We start from the raw sequence: 19700 nt of genomic DNA on the forward strand, positions 1-19700 counted from the left end.
AGGGCTGGGATGGATGGAGAGGGAGCAAGTGGGAGGCAAAGGGCCAGCCCTTCACTGGAGCATGGCTTCAAATTCTTGCTGGATATCTTAAACCATGACTTCCTCCCACAACAGCAATCCCTGACACAGGACCCATGGCTCCTGGGATGCTGGGAAAGCATCCTCCACTGGTGAGAATATCTGATTAAGACCCACTGATTTGGCCTTCTCCCACCACAGTAGAAGCTGGGTACCCTGTGGACACTGCCTTTTCCTCTTCCATGAGACCCCTACTGGTCTTAACATGTTGGTCAGAGAAGGGCAGGCAGGCCCAGGGAGGGGAGACAGTGGCCTCACTCAACCAGAAACATGGCAATGTGGCAGGGCAAGTCTGCACACCACCCAGGTCTATGGCTGTCTAAAGCTAGTTCCACCTCCACACTGTGTGGGGCAGCACCAGTCATGAGTTTGGCAATGGATTCTTAACTCAGGACCACCGCCTTCCAGAGTCCTAGAAAGGCAGGTTCTGCCCAATCCTATGACTCTGCCCAGCATGATGCACAGGCCCTGAGCCTGTGCCAAAGAGGCAGAAGGAAGGCAAGAAGCCATTGGCTGGTGAGGGGCAGTACATTTTCAAGAACTCACTTCTCTAGCAACCTATTTTCCCTGGGTGTGGTCACATGGTCCCTGTTGGGATTTGAAAGATGTAGGGATAGATGAGGGATGTGTTCTGTAAAGTGTTCATTAGTTTTAAGTGGGAAAAGAAAAATGGGGGCAGGATTCACAGACAAATGAAATTGGAAAACACTGGATCAGACAAAGTAAAACAAGCTGCTTAACTCCAGGAGCTCTTGTAGCCTTCAGGTCTCCAAGAGAGAGGCCAAGTACAACATTTTCTGAGGACAATGAACTGGGACACTTTTTTTCCCCCCATCTCTTTAGTCCCATGATCCCTGGGTCACAAGCAGGAAAAGGCTGCTCTAAGCCTCTTGGTGGCTAACCCAGTGGGAAGAGGGCAAGAATTGTACATGGAAGAGAAGCATGTCGGGAGGTGAGGGGGTCTCCTGGCTTCCCATGAGCCCTCCCTGGAACCCTCTTGCCCAGAAAACTGAGACTTTACTTATCCCTCAGTAACAATGGAAAGGGGGAGGGAGAGGAGGCCAGGAAGTCTAAGGCTGTGAAGTGCCCCAAGGTCAGAAGGTCGAGGGGGTGGGGCAGCTCCAACTACCTCCATCTCTCTCCTCTGTCCTGCCTCTGGCCCCTCCAGCCCCAGACCTACACTTGCAGTCTCTTCTCATGGGGGTGAAGGATTTTCTCTGCACCCTCCTGTCCAGCTGGTGGCTTTCCTCCCTCTCTCTAAGGTGGTAACACCAGCAACAGGCTATATGTCTCTAGGTGTCTCTGCTGCTTTAACCAAACTCACCAAGATTCAACACCCAAGGAGCAGCTTCCTCCCCTCTAAGACCTCATGGTCTTTCCTCTCAGCCTCTGGCAGCTGTTCCAGATCATCTCTGTCAGGCTTCCTCTACACAGAGGCTTCTGAAGATTGGAGAGTCAACCTGCTGTGGCTACTAGCACCAGGGCCTGGGTCAGGCTGTCCTGGCTGCTAACTCTTCCCCCCTTGGTTCCAGGCCACAGGCCTCTACTCACAGTACCACCAAGGCAACCTCTCCAGCACCTGCTGCACATACATACACCGAAGCCCCAGCTGCCCCTGCACCCAAGCCTCGGGTCATCACCACTGCCAGCATTCGGCCTTCTGTCTACCAGCCAGGTGAGGGGAGAGTGGGAGGGGAGATGGTCACACTGGGCGTGGGTTCCAAGGGCCAGTTCCAAGGTCACATCCCCAGAAGGATGGTGGTCCGGATGGCCCTGCTAATGCAGTTCAGACCTTCTTCCCCCAGTTGTGGGCCAGAATCCTATAGAGCCTGCCTTGGGTTCTGGGGAGACAGATGGGCAGTGCCAGGCAGGAATGGAGCCTCCCTCTTAGGAAGAGGATGCTCCTGGCTGGGGATTTTCAGGCTCAAGCTGAAAGAAGAGGATTTAGAGAGAGGAGCTTGTTCCTCCAGAAGTCTGGGACTGGTTCAAACCAGATGACAGGCAGCTATACAAAAAAATGACATGGGCTTTGGAGAGCCTTACTATGTCATGGTGTGACCCTGGGCAAGCTGCTCACCTTGGCTGGTCTTTGGTTTCCTCAGCTGAGGCAGGATAACTGGAGCCATGGAAAGCATGGGTAAGGCAGCATAGTGGCCAGCACAGGGTCTGGCAGTGGCTGAGCTCACTGGAGCTCTGTTCCATCACTCTGGTTCCCATTCTCTTCACTGCCTAAGAACCCCTTGCAGGGATGAGGGCTCAGCACCATGACCCCCTATTTCCTAGCCTAAGTTTGGTCTGTTTCCCAGAGCCCCAGGGCAATTGTCAGGTTGTCTTGCACTGCCTCCCTTCCCCTACCTATTCCTGCTCAATGAACGTGAGGGTTCCTTAGCAGGTATTTTCCTAGGCTGGGGGAAGGTTCCATATGCTCAGGTCTATAGGATGTGCCCACAGGAGGGCTCCTGGCATCCAGGCCCTGGCTGCTGATACCTCCATTTATCCCCTGAGTCCCACTGGACTCTGACTCTAAATTCCAGGAGGGCAGGGTTACAGCTACTCAGTGAAGGTAGTGAATAGGATCAAATGAATGGATGAATGCTGGTAAGAATCACAAGTATCCTCCCATTTGCAATAGGGAGGGGAGAGCAGGGAGAGAAGAGGCAGTGAGCTGCATGCTCTGGTGGCTGAACACACAGGGATAATGGATCACAAGGGTTCTCAGAGTGCTACCCTGGTGCCTATTCCATGGATAGGTCAGATAGGAAATTAAGTGGGTACATGCTCTTCATTTAAAGCATTATACTTCCAACATATTTATTGTTATGGCCATCTTGAATTTATGGAAAACATTAACAATTTTCCACTTGTAGTAGTGATATAAACTGTTCTTTCCTCCCTAAATTATTGTACACATATCATTTTTACATATGGTAAAACTCATGAAGTGAGGAAGTTAATGTCTTGTTTGGGAAAGAATGAGGTAGCTGATTCTAAGTGGGCAGGGAGGAGGCTTCTCCATGTCAGGAAGGAGAGGGAGAGTTGGCCAAGCAGCCATGGGGTAAATAAAGGAAGAGCAAAGTCTGGACGCAGGAGCATGTCTTCTTAGAGAACACGAAAGATCCCACTGTGGCTGGAGAGCAGGGAAGACAAGACAGGAGCTGAGTCAAGAATGGCCTTACTTCAGGAGCTTGACTTGTATGGGGCACAGGCACAGGAGCCCTGCCAGACCTTTGTTCACAGAACTCACTGTGACAACAGCCTCGAGTGTGGGCTGTAGAAGGGGCCTTATCATCAGACAGACTCCCCTGGCAGAGTCTGCTCTGCTATCTAGAGCAAAATTCTTCATCTCCTGGTGGGTTTTGCTCATTTGAAAAATGGGCGTGATACTGTACACACCTCGTGTTCTGGGAGTGAAATGAAGCACCAAGTGCAGAGTTGGGTGCGCAGGAGGTGCTGTTCTCTGTGTCCTCAGAGGCAGGGACACAGTGTTCTGAAGCGGCTAGCCCGCGGAGAGGGAGAACACCGGAGGGAGGGGGGAAAAGAAGTTTTAAGGAGCAGTGGTGGGTGGAGGTGAGGCCCGGGATGGCATCTGTATGGAAGGCACGCGTGTTCTGGCCTTGTTTCCCAGCCCGGTAGGGCTCGCGTCCCAGGCGGTTCTTTCTGGGCACCTTCAAGAGCTGGCCTGGGCTTCGTCGCCCGCTGTGGCGCCGGGTCTCCTCCACAGGCCCGCTGGAGGGCGGCAGGGCTCCGGGGCCCAGTACCGCCTGGCCCACGCGGCGCCTCTTCCCTCCTTATGGGCTGTGGCCCAAGCAGAGGAGACGTGCAGGAGCCTGGGGCCTCCACAGTGTTCCCAGGAAGGCAGACGTTAACTCATTCCTGCTGGGAGGGAAGGAGGCAGCCTGCCTCCACCCCCTCTAGTGGAGACCCTGCTGCTGGGTGTGGCCCGGGGGCGGCTGACTGGGTGAGAAGCAGGGAATGTGGGCTTGAGCCTCCTCCCCTCCTCTGCCCACCCCGGGGTGAGAGCGTCCCAGCTCTGCCCGGGTTGAAGCTCCCCACGGGCCTCCTCCAGGACGAGGGTGGTGTTCACAGCCCAGATCTTATCGCTGACGCCAGGGCTGGGCTGCGGCTCCCCGGAGCACCTGGGGCCCAGGAGGGGGCTGGGTGGTGGCACGGAGGCCTGGGCCAGGAGAGGCCAGATCGGCCTGTGGGCCCCGCAGGGGCCAGGCACTCCCGGGAAGCGGGGCCCGACTTGCAGTGAGTCAGAAATCACCTTGTTTAATTACACATTCCTGAACCTGAGAGTGCGATAGAGGCCTTTTGAACTTGCCAATTAGAGATGAAATATCACCTTTTAATTTGGACGGGCTGAATTCTGTCACGCAGAAATAGTAACAGCCGTGGGCTTGGAGATGGGATATCGGGTCTTTCCAGCCAGGCTGGGGTGGTGTGGCCAGCGGGACATCAGGGCGCAGAGGGAAGGGGGCTGGGAAGCAGCTGCTCCCTGAGCCCCCACCCTCCAGGAATGAGGGGACATGATGAGGGAGGGGAGCTTCCGGGCTGTGCCTGGGGAAGGGAAGGTCCCCAGCTCAGGAGGAGTGAGCCCTGCTCAAGAAAGATGACAAACTCAGGTCCAGATTTTGGCCTGCCTTTGACTGCTGAGACCTTCGTGTTGTGGGAGCTTAGAAAACACGGTTGGATTAAGGAGTCTGGGAGCCAGGGAGGAGGGAAGATTTGGAAGGGGCTTGTTTCGCTGCCTCGGGAGTGTTTGAAGTGGGACCTGCGGGGGCGGTTCATGCAGGGAGGTGGCGGGTTGGTGGGGATCTGGTTTTAGTTCCACTGCCTGAGCTTCACTTCAGCCAGGTAGTTGACTAGGTCAGTGACTTTGAGGTAGTCACTGAAGTTCTCCCAGCCTCAGTTCCTCATCTGTAAAGCGGACTTGAAAATATTATCTACCTCATTAGAGTACAGTGAGTGTAATATGATAATGCATATAAAGGGCCTGGCACGTGGAAGCAGTCAGTACTTGGTAGCTATTGCCAAATAAAAGTTAATTTTCTAGTGACCTCATTTTAAAGAAAAGTAAAGGGAAGCAGATGTAAATACTTTTATATTTTCTTTTTAATTATATTTTATTGATTATGCTATTACAGTTGTCCCAACTCCTTTGCTCCCCCTCTACCCAGCACCCAGCACTCCCTCAGGGAATCCCCGTTCATGTCCGTGGGTCACATGTTTCCTATACTGTGCTTTACAACCCCATGGCTATTCTATAACTACCTATTTGTACTTCTTAATCCCCTCACCTCTTCACCCATTTCCCCACATGCTCCTCCCATCTGGCAACCATCAAAATGCTCTCCAGTATCCATGATTTTGTCTCTGTTCTTCTTGTTTGCTTAGCTTGTTTTTTAGATTCAATTGTTGATAAATATGTATTTATTGCCGTTTCTTTGTTCATAGTTTTGATCTTTTTCTTTGTAAGTCCCTTTAATATTTCATATAATAATGCTTTGGTGATGATGAACTTCTTTAGTTGTTTCTTGTCTGGGAAGCTCTTTATATGCCCTTTGATTCTAAATGATAACTTTGCTCGGTAGAGCAATCTTGGCTGTAGGTCCTTCCCTGCATTACATGATTTTGAATATTTCTCGCCTATCCCTTCCAGCCTGCAAAGTTTCTTTTGAAAAATTAGCTGATGGTCTTAAGGGAACTCCCCTGTAGGTAACTAATTTCTCTTGCTGCTTTTAAGATTCTCTCTTTATCTTTAACATTTGACATTTTAATTATGATGTGTCTTGGAGTGGGCCTCTTTGCATCCACTTTGTTTGGAACTCTCTGTACTTCCTGGACTTGCATGTCTATTTCCTTCACCAAATTAGGAAAGTCTGCTTTCATTATTTTTTCAAGTAGATTTCCAATTTCTTGCTCTTCCTCTTCTCCTTCTGGCACACCTATGATGTGAATGTTGAAACGCTTGAAGTTGTCCCATAGGCTGCTTACACTATCCTCATTTTTTTTTTTTTTTATTCTATTTTCTTCTTGTTCTGCTTGGTTGTTTGTTGCTTCCTTATATTCCAAACCATTGATTTGATTCTCGGCTTCATTCACTCTACTGTTGTTTCCCTGTAAATTGTTATTTATTTCAATTGGTGTATCCTTCATTTCTGACTGGATTTTTTTATTCTATTGAAGTCCTCTCTAAGTTCCTTGAGCATCCTTATAACCATTGTTTTGAACTCCTTATCTGACAGATTGTTTATCTCCATTTTGTTTAATTCTTTTTCTGGAGTTTTGATCTGTTCTTTCATTTGGGCCATGTTTCTTTGTCTCCTTATTTTGGCAGCCTCCCTGTGTTTGTTTCTATGTACTAGGTAGAGCTGCTATGACTCCATGTCTTGGCAGTGTGGTCTAATGTGGGAGATGCCTGTAGGGTCCAGTGTTACAGCCTCCCCCAAGCTGGGTACTCAGGGTGTGCCCTTCGTGTGGGCTGAGTACACTCTCCTCTTGTAGTTAAGCCTTGATTTCTCTTAGCAGGCCAATGGGAGGGATTTACCCAGGCCAGTCATCTGCAAGGACTGGCTATGACCACTGACCACCAACCTCTACCTTTTGTGGAGGATCAGCTGTGCAGAGGCAGGGTGGTGGTGCTCCGACCTGGTCTGTAGCTGTCCACTGGGTGTGCAGGCTCTGGGGTTTTCCTGGTGGTGCAGACCAAGGTCAGCCCCACCTGTGTTCTGCCCTGGACCACCCTGCATGAGCTATACAGCAAACTGAGATGGCTGCTACTTGTTCTGGGCTTGGAGGTTCCCAGGAGAAGCCAAACTGTGTATCTAGGCTGATTGCTGCTAGTGTGAGGCCTGGGGCCACTTAGCAAGAGGTATGGGTGCTGGGGCTCACTGAGTCTGGTTGTTGCTTATTTGAGAAGATTTAGGAAGTTGTGAAGCATGAGCCAAGACCAGCCATTTTCATAGAAAAGTCACTGTGCACAGCTTGGGTGGGCCCATAAGTTGGGTGGGATGGAGCCTCAGGGGATCCCCTGGACAGGGCAAACAGAGTTAGCTAGGTTGGTGGAGTCTCAGATATGGCACCCACCTGCCACCCACCTGCTGACTATAACTTTATGGGGAGAGGGTTCAGAAAAGGGACAATGGCCTCTGCCTGCTTTTTCTGCCTGGGAGAAAGCTGTCCCCTAGCTCTTGCCTTGATGCCAGACACTTCATTTCCTTTCTGTATGCCACCGGTACCCTAGTGTTGGCACTCAGAGGGAGTATGTCAGAGTAAGTCTATATGTGGGTTCTTTAAGAAGAACTGCTTGAGACTCCAGAATTTTCTTCCACTGACTCAATCCCTACTGATTTTTGCAACCAGAAGTTATGGAGACTTATCTTCCTGGCACTGGAACCCTGGGCTGGAGGGCCTGATGTGGGGCCGGGACTCCTCATTCCTGAGATAGCCCTCCTGAATTTTTACCCACCACACATGCATGTGGGACTAGCCTGTTCCGTATTCCTGCCCCTCCTACCAGTGTGGATGGATGTGATTTCTTTAATTCTGTAGTTGTGAGACTTCCATTCATTGATTCCATTCCATTGATTTCTGATGGTTCCGAGTGGTGGTTGTTCTATAGTTTAGTTGTAATTTTGATATGGTTATGTGAGGAGGTGAGCTAGTTTACCTATGACACCATCTTGACTAGAAGTCCTTTCTATTTTATTTAACTCAGTATATTCACAATATCATTTCAATATATAACCAATATAAAATAATTGTTAATGAGATATTTTACTTTCTTTTCTTATACTAGCTCTTCAAAATCTGGTGTTTATTTTACTCTGATAGCACTTCTCTATTCAGACGAGCCACATTTCAAGCTCTCAACAGCCACCTGGGACAGCACAGGATTAGAGCTTCTGTTTTAATCTCTTTTAGCAGAGATTCCCCCATTTTACAAAAAAAGGAAACAAAATCTTGCATAGAACCCCATTATATATAACAGAGCAGTGAGTCTGTTCAGAAGTTCTGCTAGATCATCTTTCTCCACATCTACTCCCTCAAGGCATTCTCCCTACCCTCTTTTCCCCCAGCACTGTGAGACTCTCTGCTCTGGGCACTTGGGAGCTATGCAGGGTTGTTATGGAGAGTGACAACACCTTGAATTTGGACTTTACAAATTTACAAAGTTCATGCAGTATGTCACTCTGGTAGGTGCCCACTACTCCCTGTGAGGCAGGCAGGGGGTGTCATGCATTCCACAACTGGTGAGTAGACTCAGTCTCAGGTTATCTGACTTCAGGGTGTCACATCTCCCACTCCAACCCCCCACATCCCACAGTCTGCCTGGGCTGGGCTCCCTCAGGTGACCACCAGGCTATGAGATGAGCTAATAGTTCATCCTGATGAGACCCAACAGTCATTAATCCCCACCATCCTCAGTAACATTTAGTGACACACAAACTGCACCAGCTACTTAATCCTCATAAGAACACTGTAAGGTACTAAGAATTATTATTGCCATTTTTAGATGAGGAAATTCAGACCCAGAAATGTTAAGGAACTTGCCCAAGGACACAGCCAGGATATAATAGAGCTGTGCTCCTAAAGGCTGTGCCAAATGCCAGAGCATGAGACCTCCTCCATGTTGACAGTTACTCCTCGATCACATGGTACACCAAGATTTTATGGACATTGGACTTGTGTTCTTTATAGAGGTAGCTTGGGGTGATAGGATGGTTTTGGAGATTCACTTTGCCATTTACTGGCTCTATCTGAGCCTCAGTGACCTCAACTGTAAACAGGACTAACAAAGATGATCTGTTCTTTGCCTAGTCTACTTCCTCAGTACGTGGGAACAAGATTCCTTGGGGATGAAGCCAGCATTGCTCCCAAGTGGCTCCAGGGCAGGGTTGTGGAGGATTTTACGCCCTCAGCTTTCTATAACATAGGTCTGGTTCTTCCCCAGCCCCAATGCAGGGGTTTCCATGATACTCAGTTCTGAAGAACCAGTCATCTGGGAGTAGAAGGTACAGAATTGGGACAGTGGGCCACAAGCCACTCAAGGTGGTCCAGGGGAAACAGATGGGAGAGACCAGAAGCCAGGCCAGGGCCTTTACCCCTGAGAAAGGCCTTACTTTGTAGGCTGGACCCTGGTGGGGACTGCCTCAGTACCCCTCAGCACTGTCCATCCACCCAGGCCAGGCTCAGGAATAGGGAGGAGGCTGCCCTGACATGCTTCCCATGGTGGGAGAATGAAGCCTCTTTCCATAAGAGCAAACTGAGTTGAGGTGACATCTGGAACCTTCCTCACTGGAAGAGGAGGCTGGCTGGCTGGATGGTGTATGCAGGACGCACCTGGTTCCACAGTGGGGGCAACAGAGCACTAAGATAACTGGGTTTTTGAGGGTCCAGGCTTCACAGAAAGGGCTTTGGGTGAGCAGTTGCAATGCTCCTTTGTGCTGTCTTCCCAAGAAGGTTTTTAGCTCTCAGGGACCTGGAGGAGGGGGTCCCAGAAGTGGGGCGGTGCATTGTACTCTTATACTCTGACTTCCTTGGTAGCCTCTATGGTCACTTGGACCCACTCTCACTTCCTACCAAAGTGACATGGGAGAGCACAGGTACCCTAAAGGCAGCTAGACCTAAGCTGTGTCACCTTAGCATCTCTGTCTCAGGCACCCTCTGAGTGACTCCTTCAAGACACCCACTCTAATCAAACCAAGATGGAAATTCCCCCCAATACAAATCATGATAAGGTGTTTTTCAGGAAAATATTTGTAGCTAATACTGAAACCCAAACCTGAAAACCCTCTGCCCTATCATCTACTTTGTCCCAAAGACTGGACTAGGTCCAAATTCAGCAAATGCATGCAACTGAGGCATTTCAGATGTCAAATCACAGGTCAGTGTGTACCTGAAGCATCTTCCAGTCAAGGCCAAGCTGACCAACTCCCATCCACTTCTGGACCCAGACAGGGGCCTGGCCCAGCACCCCACCTCCACCCCCTGCTTTCTGCAGGCCTCTGGCATCCCAGGCCTGGCAAGTCACACCCCTGCAGCTGGAGATATTTATAGCTCTATCCCTTTCCCAGCCTCATTCAGGCTCTGAGCTTCTGGGGGCTCTTATCTCCCTTGGCTCCAGCTGCAAATTCAAATCCAGGACATCAAGAAGCTCAAAACTGTGTCTCTTAGGGTAAAAATTGGAACTATCCTGCTCCAATATTAAAGTTGCTTTTCTCTGGCTTGGGGTGGGGTTGTGGGAACTTGGGGGGAGTGAATTCCTGATACATTTTCTTTGGATCTTTTTGGTTTGCAGTGCCTGCATCTACCTACAGCCCATCTCCGGGGGCCAATTATAGTCCAACTCCCTACACCCCCTCCCCTGCCCCTGCCTATACCCCCTCCCCTGTCCCCACCTATTCCCCCTCCCCTGCCCCCACCTACTCCCCTTCTCCAGCACCAGCCTATACCCCATCACCTGCCCCAAGCTATAACCCTGCCTCATCGGTGGCCTATAGTGGGGGCCCTACTGAATCTGCCAGCCGCCCCCCTTGGATGACAGATGACAGCTTTTCTCAGAAGTTTGCCCCTGGCAAGAGCACCACCTCCCTCAGCAAGCAGATTCTGCCTGGAGGGACCTCTGCTTACACCCAAGGTTCCCCAGTGTCCCCCCTTGCTAGAGGCACCTTCCAGAGGGCTGAGCGCTTCCCAGCCAGCAGCCGGACTCCGCTTTGTGGCCACTGCAACAATATCATCCGGTATGGTCCAGCTGTGGCCCTGTGCTGGGGTGCTGGAAGCACAGGCTGCTTACCTACTGTCTGAGCCCTATGGTGGGACTGGGGAGTGGGAGGGCAGGTATTGGGAGAAGGCTGTGTGCAGGGCAGCCTGAGGACCCTTTGGGTCGACATCGGGTCTGGCCCTCTCTGAGTTTTGCTTTCCATCCTTGTGTGACACCTACTTCCCTGGGGAGTTGGGAGGATTCTATGAAGTAAATGGGTGAAGTTCCCAGTGTGGTGTCTGGTGTCAGGAACTTCCCCTTGGGCTAAGGCCCGGTCTGGGAATAGTAGGTCTTACTGTCAGTAGGTTTATTGGGAATGTTGCAAGCTGGCCGACAATGCTGGTTTTGACCCAGCTTTCCTTTAGGGTTGCTTCTGGGTCTTTCCACAGATAGGGTTTTGGTGGGCATCTGCCACTATAATGAAAATAAGTCATTTCAAGCTTAGAAGTCAGGATAATGGGTGGTGCTTGTTTGAGTATAGTATTTTACAGTATTTGTATTTATAGGGGTGGTAACCTTACATACATATGAAAAATATACTTTCATTCAAAAATAGAGTAACACATCTCAGAGAGGAATTAGAAAATTTGGAAAGGAAAATTAAAATATAAAACATTTCCTCATAATCATACTCTTCTGACTACTAATGTGGAGCTAGACTCCCCAGGTTTGTGTTCTGAGTCTACCATACTAGTCCTATATATAACCTTAAACAAATTACTTAACCTCTCTGTACTTCAGTTTCCTTATCTGAAAATGGGTATCATAATTATAACTACTTCACAGGATTGTTGTGAGAATTAAGTTAATAAATCAGATTTCTTCCTGACCAGTGCCTCACACAGAGTAAGCACTTCGTAAATGTTAGCTGTCAGCCCCATGATCATTGCTCTTCCTGTTGTAATCATCAGCAGTCAACTGACTAGATATTCCACAATATGTTTAACCTCATCCCCTATGGTAGATGTTTGAGTTGCTTCCCAGTTCTCTATTGTAAGTAATGCAGCAATGAACATCTTTCTGCGAGGAGCTTTATCTGAATTTTACATTATAACAATCACAAAAGTCAGAGTTATTGGGTCAAAGTATGGGCATTCTTGGGGATCTCAAGCTCTTGGGGCTGCCTTAGTAGGTGCTGTTCTCTGCTTCCCAGGGGCCCCTTTCTGGTAGCTATGGGGCGCTCCTGGCACCCAGAAGAGTTCAACTGTGCCTACTGCAAGTCCTCCCTGGCAGACGTGTGCTTTGTGGAGGAGCAGAGCAACGTTTACTGCGAGCGGTGTTATGAGCAGTTCTTTGCCCCAACCTGTGCCAAGTGCAACACCAAAATCATGGGGGTAAGTGGGCAGGCAGCATCCTTCTTCTCTGACTAACATTTTCTTTTCTCTAAGCAATCTTTTCCCCTCCCCCATGAAAGCTGAGAAGTTGCTGCTAACAGAGAGGGCCACTCCATTTCTGTTTTGGAAAGAAGTTGGTTTGCTACCAATGAACTAGGGAGCAAATGAACTTGAAGCAAGAGATGATTACATGCCTGGGCTACACCGCTTGAAGTGGTGGTAGAGCTTCTGCAAAACAAGTTATGGCTTCATAGCCTGACCTTACCATGCACCGGCATGTAGCATTGATCCTGGATACCCCTTTGGTAAAATGGCAGTAACAAGCAGTGCCTTCCTTCCAGGTCTGATGGGAGTGTTAAGTATCACAGTTACATAAGCACACTCAGAACCTGCCACCCAGCAAGTGCTGAATGAGTAGGAACCCCTCCTTTGAGAACCTTTTCTTGGAGCATCCAAGGCCTGGTACCTGGGCTCTCCTGCCCTGCTCCCAGATGGGATGCTTTGGCATTGGCCAGGGTCTAGTGGGGAAGGCAAGCCCAGCTCCCTTGCCCCTGGACCCTTTTCTCCTGAACCAAGGCTCTTTTCCTCAGGAAGTGATGCATGCCCTGAAACAGACGTGGCACACCACTTGCTTCATCTGTGCAGCCTGCAAGAAGCCCTTTGGGAACAGCCTCTTCCACATGGAAGATGGGGAGCCCTACTGTGAGAAAGGTAGGGCTGCTGAGCTGGTGGGAGGCCTCCCACACCCCATCCCCTCACTTTCTGCCTAGGTGCATTCACATGAAACCTAGGCTCCAAGTGGCAGAATCATGCCAGTATTACACAGAGGAAGTTCATCAAACTATCTCCCCTGTCTACTGGGTTGTAGCTTTTCCACGGGCAGGGTAGGGGTGGGTGGTTGGAAGGGTTGGGGAGGCGAGGGAGGAGCTTATTTTTTTTTATATATTCAGTCTCTGTCCCCTTCCCTGCACCATATATGTGGAACGCAAACTGGCATCTTGTAGTGGTGTGGGAAACCTTTCAGATGATTTTGATTTGGAGACCAGAAAGTCCAGTCTGAAAAGGCTTTGGCTCTGGACTTTATTTTGGGTTCTCTTCCAGGCTCCACATCAAGGCTGACTTTGTGACCTTGAGTGAGTTACTGAACCTTTTTGAGTCTCACTTTTCCCATCTATAAAATGGGGGAACTAAACCCCTGCCTCACAGAGTTGTGGTAAGGATTAAGGCAGAAAAGTGTATGAAGCATCAAATACTTGAAATCCCTTTATCTGCTCCTATAGTGTTCCTTTAGGGTCCTGTAGTCTCCTTGTCTGAATTCAGAGTTTCTCTGCCTCCCAAAATGCTACATGTTATCTCAAAACTTGGAGGAAATTATCATAAATTCTGAAGACAAAGCACTCTATTAAAGAGTAGGGTGTCTGGGCTAAGTAGCCCTTCACTCACTCACTCACTCATTTATTCACAGCCTGCTTCTTGTAGAAAAGGACTTGAGGCAGGTTCTAATAAAAGGTAACGTAGACATAGAGGTTGAGATAATAGAAATAGAAAATCAGTACTAAGTAGAAGAGGGAAAAGCAAGCGTGCTGATTATGAAGACAGAGTTGCAGTGACTGAGTAGCACATTTGAAGGCAAAAAGAAAAACACAGCAAGTTAGTTTACTTTAAAATCAGAAAGGAGAAAACATTTCAGTTTCTCAAGGAGAAAAGCAAAACAGAATAAAAAATTTCCCCCGACAATAAATTATAAAAGCAATTTCTTGGATTCTTAGATTCTCTTGTATGCTGGTAAAGTCTCTTTTCAGCTCTGAAGTTAGTTGAATGACTTAGTCACTCAATAACTCTGTGCCTCAGTTTCCATATCTATAAAAGAGAGAGGATATACCTGTCTTTTCTATTCTTATGAAGAGCATGTGGTGATAATTGGTAATTAAGAAAAGTGCTATTTTTCCAATGCGAATTACTATTATTAATCAACTAAAAGTGTTATAACTTTAATAATTTCAGATAAGCCATAATTTGTGTATCAGGTTTGCAAAAGAATGATAGATTTCAACCACTGCCACTGCCCTTCTCCATAGCAAGTCCCACCCCAAGAGACTGATGGATATTTGGGTTGCTTTCACTTCTTGACTATTGTGAACAGAGCTGCTGTGAACATGGGTGTGCAAATATCTCCTCGAGATCCTGTTTTCAAATCTTTGTTGTATATGCCCAGAGGTAGAATTGCTGGGTCATATGATAGTTCTATTTTTCACTTTTTGAGGAACCTCTAACCTGTTTTCCCATTTTATGTCCTACCAACAGTGCATAGTTCTAATTTCTCTACACTTTTTTCCCACACTTGTTGTTTTCTGATTTTTTTTTTTCTGTTGGCTAGCAATCATCCTAATGAGTATGACGTAGTACCTCACATTATGGTACTTTGTCATCATTTTTATTAGCAACTTGGAAGAAGACACAGAATGATAGGACCAGGCTCAGAAGTATTTCAGTTGGCTTCAATGATGAGCTGACAGTTTTATATACTATATCTTGCATATAAGACAGTCGGGAAAGGGTCAGACCCTTTCAGATTGGCCTACATTGGAGCAGTGCCCTGGCCCTGCAGGGCATCACAATCACCTGGGGGGACTTTAAAGAGGTAGAGAACATAGACTCCCAAACCTCCATAAGTGAAATTTCATGGGGTTCCCCCCTCTCACCCGGTGATCCCTATACTTAGTTAGGCTTGGGAATCCAAGTGTGGTCCCAGGACCAGCAGCTTTAACATCACCTGAGAACCTATTAGAAAGCATATCTTACAGCATCACCCAAGATCTGTTGAATCAGAAACTCTGAGAGGTGGGGCCTGGCAATCTGTATTTCTATGAACCCTCCAGATGATTCTAGCATTTGAAAACCACTGCTATGGTAAAGCAATAAGCCCTTTTTCAGCAGAGAGCATCTGTGATTTCATGGATGGAAATCCTTTTACAAGAGCAATAAAATCCTTTAAATACAGGGTATGAATTCAATTTAGGGCAGAAGAGAGTCAATGAAAATTATAAAGACTTAATAGGAGAAATAAAGAAAAGAATAAATAAATGAGGAAATAGATCATGCTTCTGGTGGGAAAGGCCCACATGCAAACTTGATTCAATACAGATTACATTCTTCTGTAGAATAAATGAGGAAAAATATCAGCCTTTCTTTTAATGCATTAGTGTCAGATATGTGCTATCAAATTTTAAAGCAAAATGGCAATTCTCCAGGTCATATAGAGTCAAGTTTAAAACAGAAAAATCCATCAGTAGGAAAGACTAGACATTCCAGAAATAAAATCAAGCCACTGTAAGAGCTTAACCTGTGAAAAACCATAGGCTTCACAACAGGAGAAGGAGCTACTATTTAATAAGGATTTTTGAGCCATTTCTTTATTAATTCATCATTTACCTATCAAACGTGTGCCAATTTCTGTGCAAGAAGCTAGGCATATAGGAGGGAGTCTCTACCCACAAAAACCTCAAATAAACCCATCATCATGTGATGTACCAGCACCTAAGTGGACAGTTAAGAGATAATGAATGAGTGAAGAGGAAGGGAAGCCCATGAGAAGTGCTCTGGAAGCCCATTGAATATCTCTTGAGGGGATGGGGGTGACAACTTCCCAAAAGGAGGGCCTGGCCCAAAGGATTCTAGAGGTTCAGGCAGACTAAGTGAAGAGGGTTTTCCAAGCCCAGGTTGTGGTTTATAAAGAGGCATGGAGGTAGAGGAGAGAGCCCAGGGCATCTGAAGACCAACTGGGAGTAAGGAGAGAGAAGTCAGGAGTGAGGTGCAGGGCTTGCCCTCCAGTGAAGATGGGTTGGTCTATAGCTCTGTTTCCTATCCCACACTGATAAGTTCCTACAGAACATAAAATGAAGCATAAACCTGCTGTAACTTCCTAAAGGAAGCAGGATGTTTTCTTAGCTCTGGTGAGGTGATGGATTTCTGCCTACTGAAGAAATTAAGTAGTCTGTCAGAAACAAAGTTCATAGACTGTGATATATGTAAAAGCATTTGCATGTCAAACTATAATTAAACCCATAAAGGGAAACCATACATAAGAAAAATGCAAGAGATGTAATTTATCAAAGCTCAATGGCAAATAGATAGCAGGAGACAGCATGAAGTCATGGAAAGAGGGTGATAAATTTGGAGTCTATCATGCTCCTTACTACTCATGTGATGGAACCTCTACAGTCACTTTCCTTGCCTTTAAAATGGCAATAATACACCCTGGCTGGTGTGGCTCAGTTGGTTGGGCATCATCTTGCTGACCAAAAGGTCTCAGGTTCGATTCCCGATTGGGGCTCATGCATGGGTTCCAGTTTGGGTCCCCAGTCAGGGCACATGCGAGAGGCAACCAATTGATGTTTCTCTCTCACATCAATGTTTCTCTCTCTCTCCCTCTCTCTCTCTCAAATCAATAAACATTTAAAAAATAAAAATAAATAAAATGGAAATAATACTTTTTCACAGAGCTGCTGTGAAGATTAAACAAGAAATGTGGGAAAGCAGCAATATTGGATTGGCACATGGCACTCTAATCAGTTCCCTTCCCTCCTTTCATCATTCATAAAGACTTTCAGAATAAGAGCCAACATTTTGAGGATTTGTGCCAAGTACTTCACGTAAATTATTTTATTTATTCTGTATAACAACTCCATGAGTTAGGTACTATAGTTATTCCCATTATATAAATGAGAAAGTTGAGGCATGGAGAAGTCAGGCAGCTTGCCTCAGGTTTGAACAATTCCATAATAGAGTTGGGATTTGAACCCAGGTCTTTCTTTCTTCAGCACCCAAACTCGTAACCTCCATGACACTCTGCCTCTCAGCAAATGGCCTAAGAGAGTGAACAGGGCTGTTATCCACAAGGAGACCTGAGCAGAAAATCATTGTAAGAAAAAGCCAACTGTGGCAGAGCTGTGGAGATACCAGTACAGTCATGGGGAAATGAAGGCTCTATAAAAGCCATCGAGCTTTTTTAGAAGAGCCTGGAGGAATTCTATATTGAGTGCAGTAGAATTGCTGCCCACGTGAACCAGAGAGGACAGTTCCTGTGGTAGAGAAGCCCAGGACCTGGTCCATGTGTCTCAGTCTTGTGACGCTGGTCAGGCCCTTCACCTCTTTGATCCCCAGTTTCTTCACCCACAAAATAAAACAAAACAGAAAAACAATGATAGTTCAATCTTTGAGGGATTTTTCAAAGGTTAATTTCATTAATTGATTTATCAATTCATTGATTTATCCATTCACTCATTCATTCAACACGTATGTGTTAGATACTGACTTGTGTGCCTGACTGTGCTGGGAGTACAAAGGCCTTGACATTGAGACACCAATAAATAATACTGTCTATGTGAAAATGCTTAGTAAACTATAAAGCATTACACATATAATATTGGTATTATTATCTCCTTGGCTGGGGCAGGGTGTGGGGTACATGTCCCAACAAAGTACTCAAATATTGTTTCCAGTAGCGAAAATTTGTTATTAAAACAAACACCCAAGGCCCTGACTGGTATAGCTCAGTTTTGGGGGTGACGTTCTGCAAACCCAAAGGTTGTGGGTTCAAATCCCGGTCAAGGCACATGCCTGGGTTGCCATGCAGGGTGCACAGTCAGGGTGCATGCAAGAGGCAACCTATTGATGTTTCTCTCTCACATCAATGTTTCTTTCCTTCTCTTTCTCCCTCCCTCCACCTCTCTCTGTAATCAATAAAAAGAAAAAATATTTTTTAAGTGCCCACTAATAGAAGAATGACCAACCAAAGAACTTCAATAACTATTAAAAAAGTTAAGGGTTCTCATTCTTCCAAAATAAGCATACCTGCTGAGAAATATGATTTTTTTCCCTTTTTTTGTGATTGGTCTGTTTGGGCTATAGGAGGTGACAGAGACAGAGGAGAAAACCACCCTATAGAAAGTTAATGAGAGTGTGAGAAAGTGTTGCAAATCAAACTAGTGCAAGGTGGTGATTAAGCCTGAATCTGCACAATACAAGTTCAACTTACTGGAAAAGGGGGAAAAAATCTTGTAACTGAATATTTTGTCTGCAAGATGACAAGTAACCAATTGGGTTTCACACACTGCCCCCATCCCAGCGATTTGAGGGGTTGTCCTGGCATTGGGTTGACACAACCAGGATGTTCACTCCTTCCAGCCTGCCTGGGTGCTGGTCCTTACTCTGCCTTTCATTTCAGACTACGTCAATCTGTTCAGCACCAAGTGTCATGGCTGCGATTTCCCTGTGGAGGCTGGTGACAAGTTTATTGAAGCCCTGGGGCATACCTGGCATGATACCTGCTTCATTTGTGCGGTATGTTTTTAGCCTGGGGTTCTGGCTTTCTGAGAAGGGGCAAGAGGGACCAAGTGGGCCAGATGATGAATACTCTACATCCTTTCAACTCTGGCATTCTAAATTTCTAATCATTTTTAAAGGCTGGCAAGTACTGTGATGCCTTGATATGTCACTGTTGAACAGGATTTTATTACTAATAATTTTTATAAACCATTTTTGCTCTGTTACTTTCCATTTTATTAAGGACAACAGAGTGTCCCAGGTCTGCCTCACTAGCATTATTCTTAGTAGGTGGGAGCAGTGAATGATGCTTGGATTTAAAGACAGGTGGGTGACTTCTTATAGTTATAAGTTATTTTAGATATGATGAAGTGACTCAAGGGTTTCCTCTTAAATTTTCACCAGGAACATTAGATTGGAGCTTATTGGCTAATCCTATGAAAAACTGAGATAAAGTTTCTTTTGATACAACCTTTTAGGAAGTAGGACTGAATATCATTTCATTTTCCAAAATGGTCTTGTTCTTGATATGTAGTTGTCAGGAGATAAGCCCTAGACTAACTATTAAAACCATGTGCAATTTATTTCTGGTAAACAACCAGGCCATTTTTACCAAGAGAGATTGGCCTTCTCCTTTTGAGGGCTTTGGGTTGGGGAGAGGACATGGCAATGAGCCTATGGACATTTAGATTCTGCACTAGTTAGGAAATAGACGTTCCCGATAAACCCTGTAGTGATAGTCTGTCATTGACTAAACTTTATTTGGGAAAATTAATGTGCTACTCCTACTATTTTATTTTTATCAGAGCCAATCAAGGTAAATTTTGGGAATGCGTGAAAGATCTGTATAGTTTATACTTGAAGAATTTTTATAGACTTATGACATAGGACTACCCAAGTCCTAAAGTTTAGTGCAATATACCTCAGGTTTTGCAGTTCATTTCTATACTGCCCCCCAATTAGTGGGGTGCTCTCTATTCACTCTGTGTCTTAGGCTGCTAGGTCTGCCATGACAAGGTACCATAAACTAATGTCTTAACAATAGAAATGTATTCTTCACAGTTCTGGGGGCTAGAAGTCCAAATTCAAGGTGTCAGCAGGGCCAGCCTTTCGCTTCTGACAAGTGTTTGCCAGCAGTCCTCGGTGTTTCTTCACTTATAACTGCATGGCTCCAGTATCTGGCTCCATTGTTACATGGC

At 46.6% G+C, this 19700-nt stretch overlaps 1 protein-coding gene across 5 annotated transcripts in view; it reads left to right on the top strand.

Annotated features, from left to right (window-relative positions):
* Nucleotides 1–19700, top strand: part of LDB3 (LIM domain binding 3) — a 65212-nt gene that overhangs the window by 36295 nt on the left and 9217 nt on the right. For all 5 annotated transcript variants that reach the window (XM_053922831.1, XM_053922833.1, XM_053922832.1 and 2 more), the window contains 5 exons: nt 1611–1753; nt 10382–10823; nt 11997–12177; nt 12768–12888; nt 18404–18519. In XM_053922831.1, coding sequence (XP_053778806.1) covers nt 1611–1753; nt 10382–10823; nt 11997–12177; nt 12768–12888; nt 18404–18519 — 1003 coding nt within the window. The remainder of the gene's footprint in view (nt 1–1610; nt 1754–10381; nt 10824–11996; nt 12178–12767; nt 12889–18403; nt 18520–19700) is intronic.

This window comes from Desmodus rotundus, chromosome 4 (genome assembly GCF_022682495.2).
Source record: "Desmodus rotundus isolate HL8 chromosome 4, HLdesRot8A.1, whole genome shotgun sequence".
In the NCBI taxonomy this organism is placed as follows: Eukaryota; Metazoa; Chordata; class Mammalia; order Chiroptera; family Phyllostomidae; genus Desmodus; species Desmodus rotundus.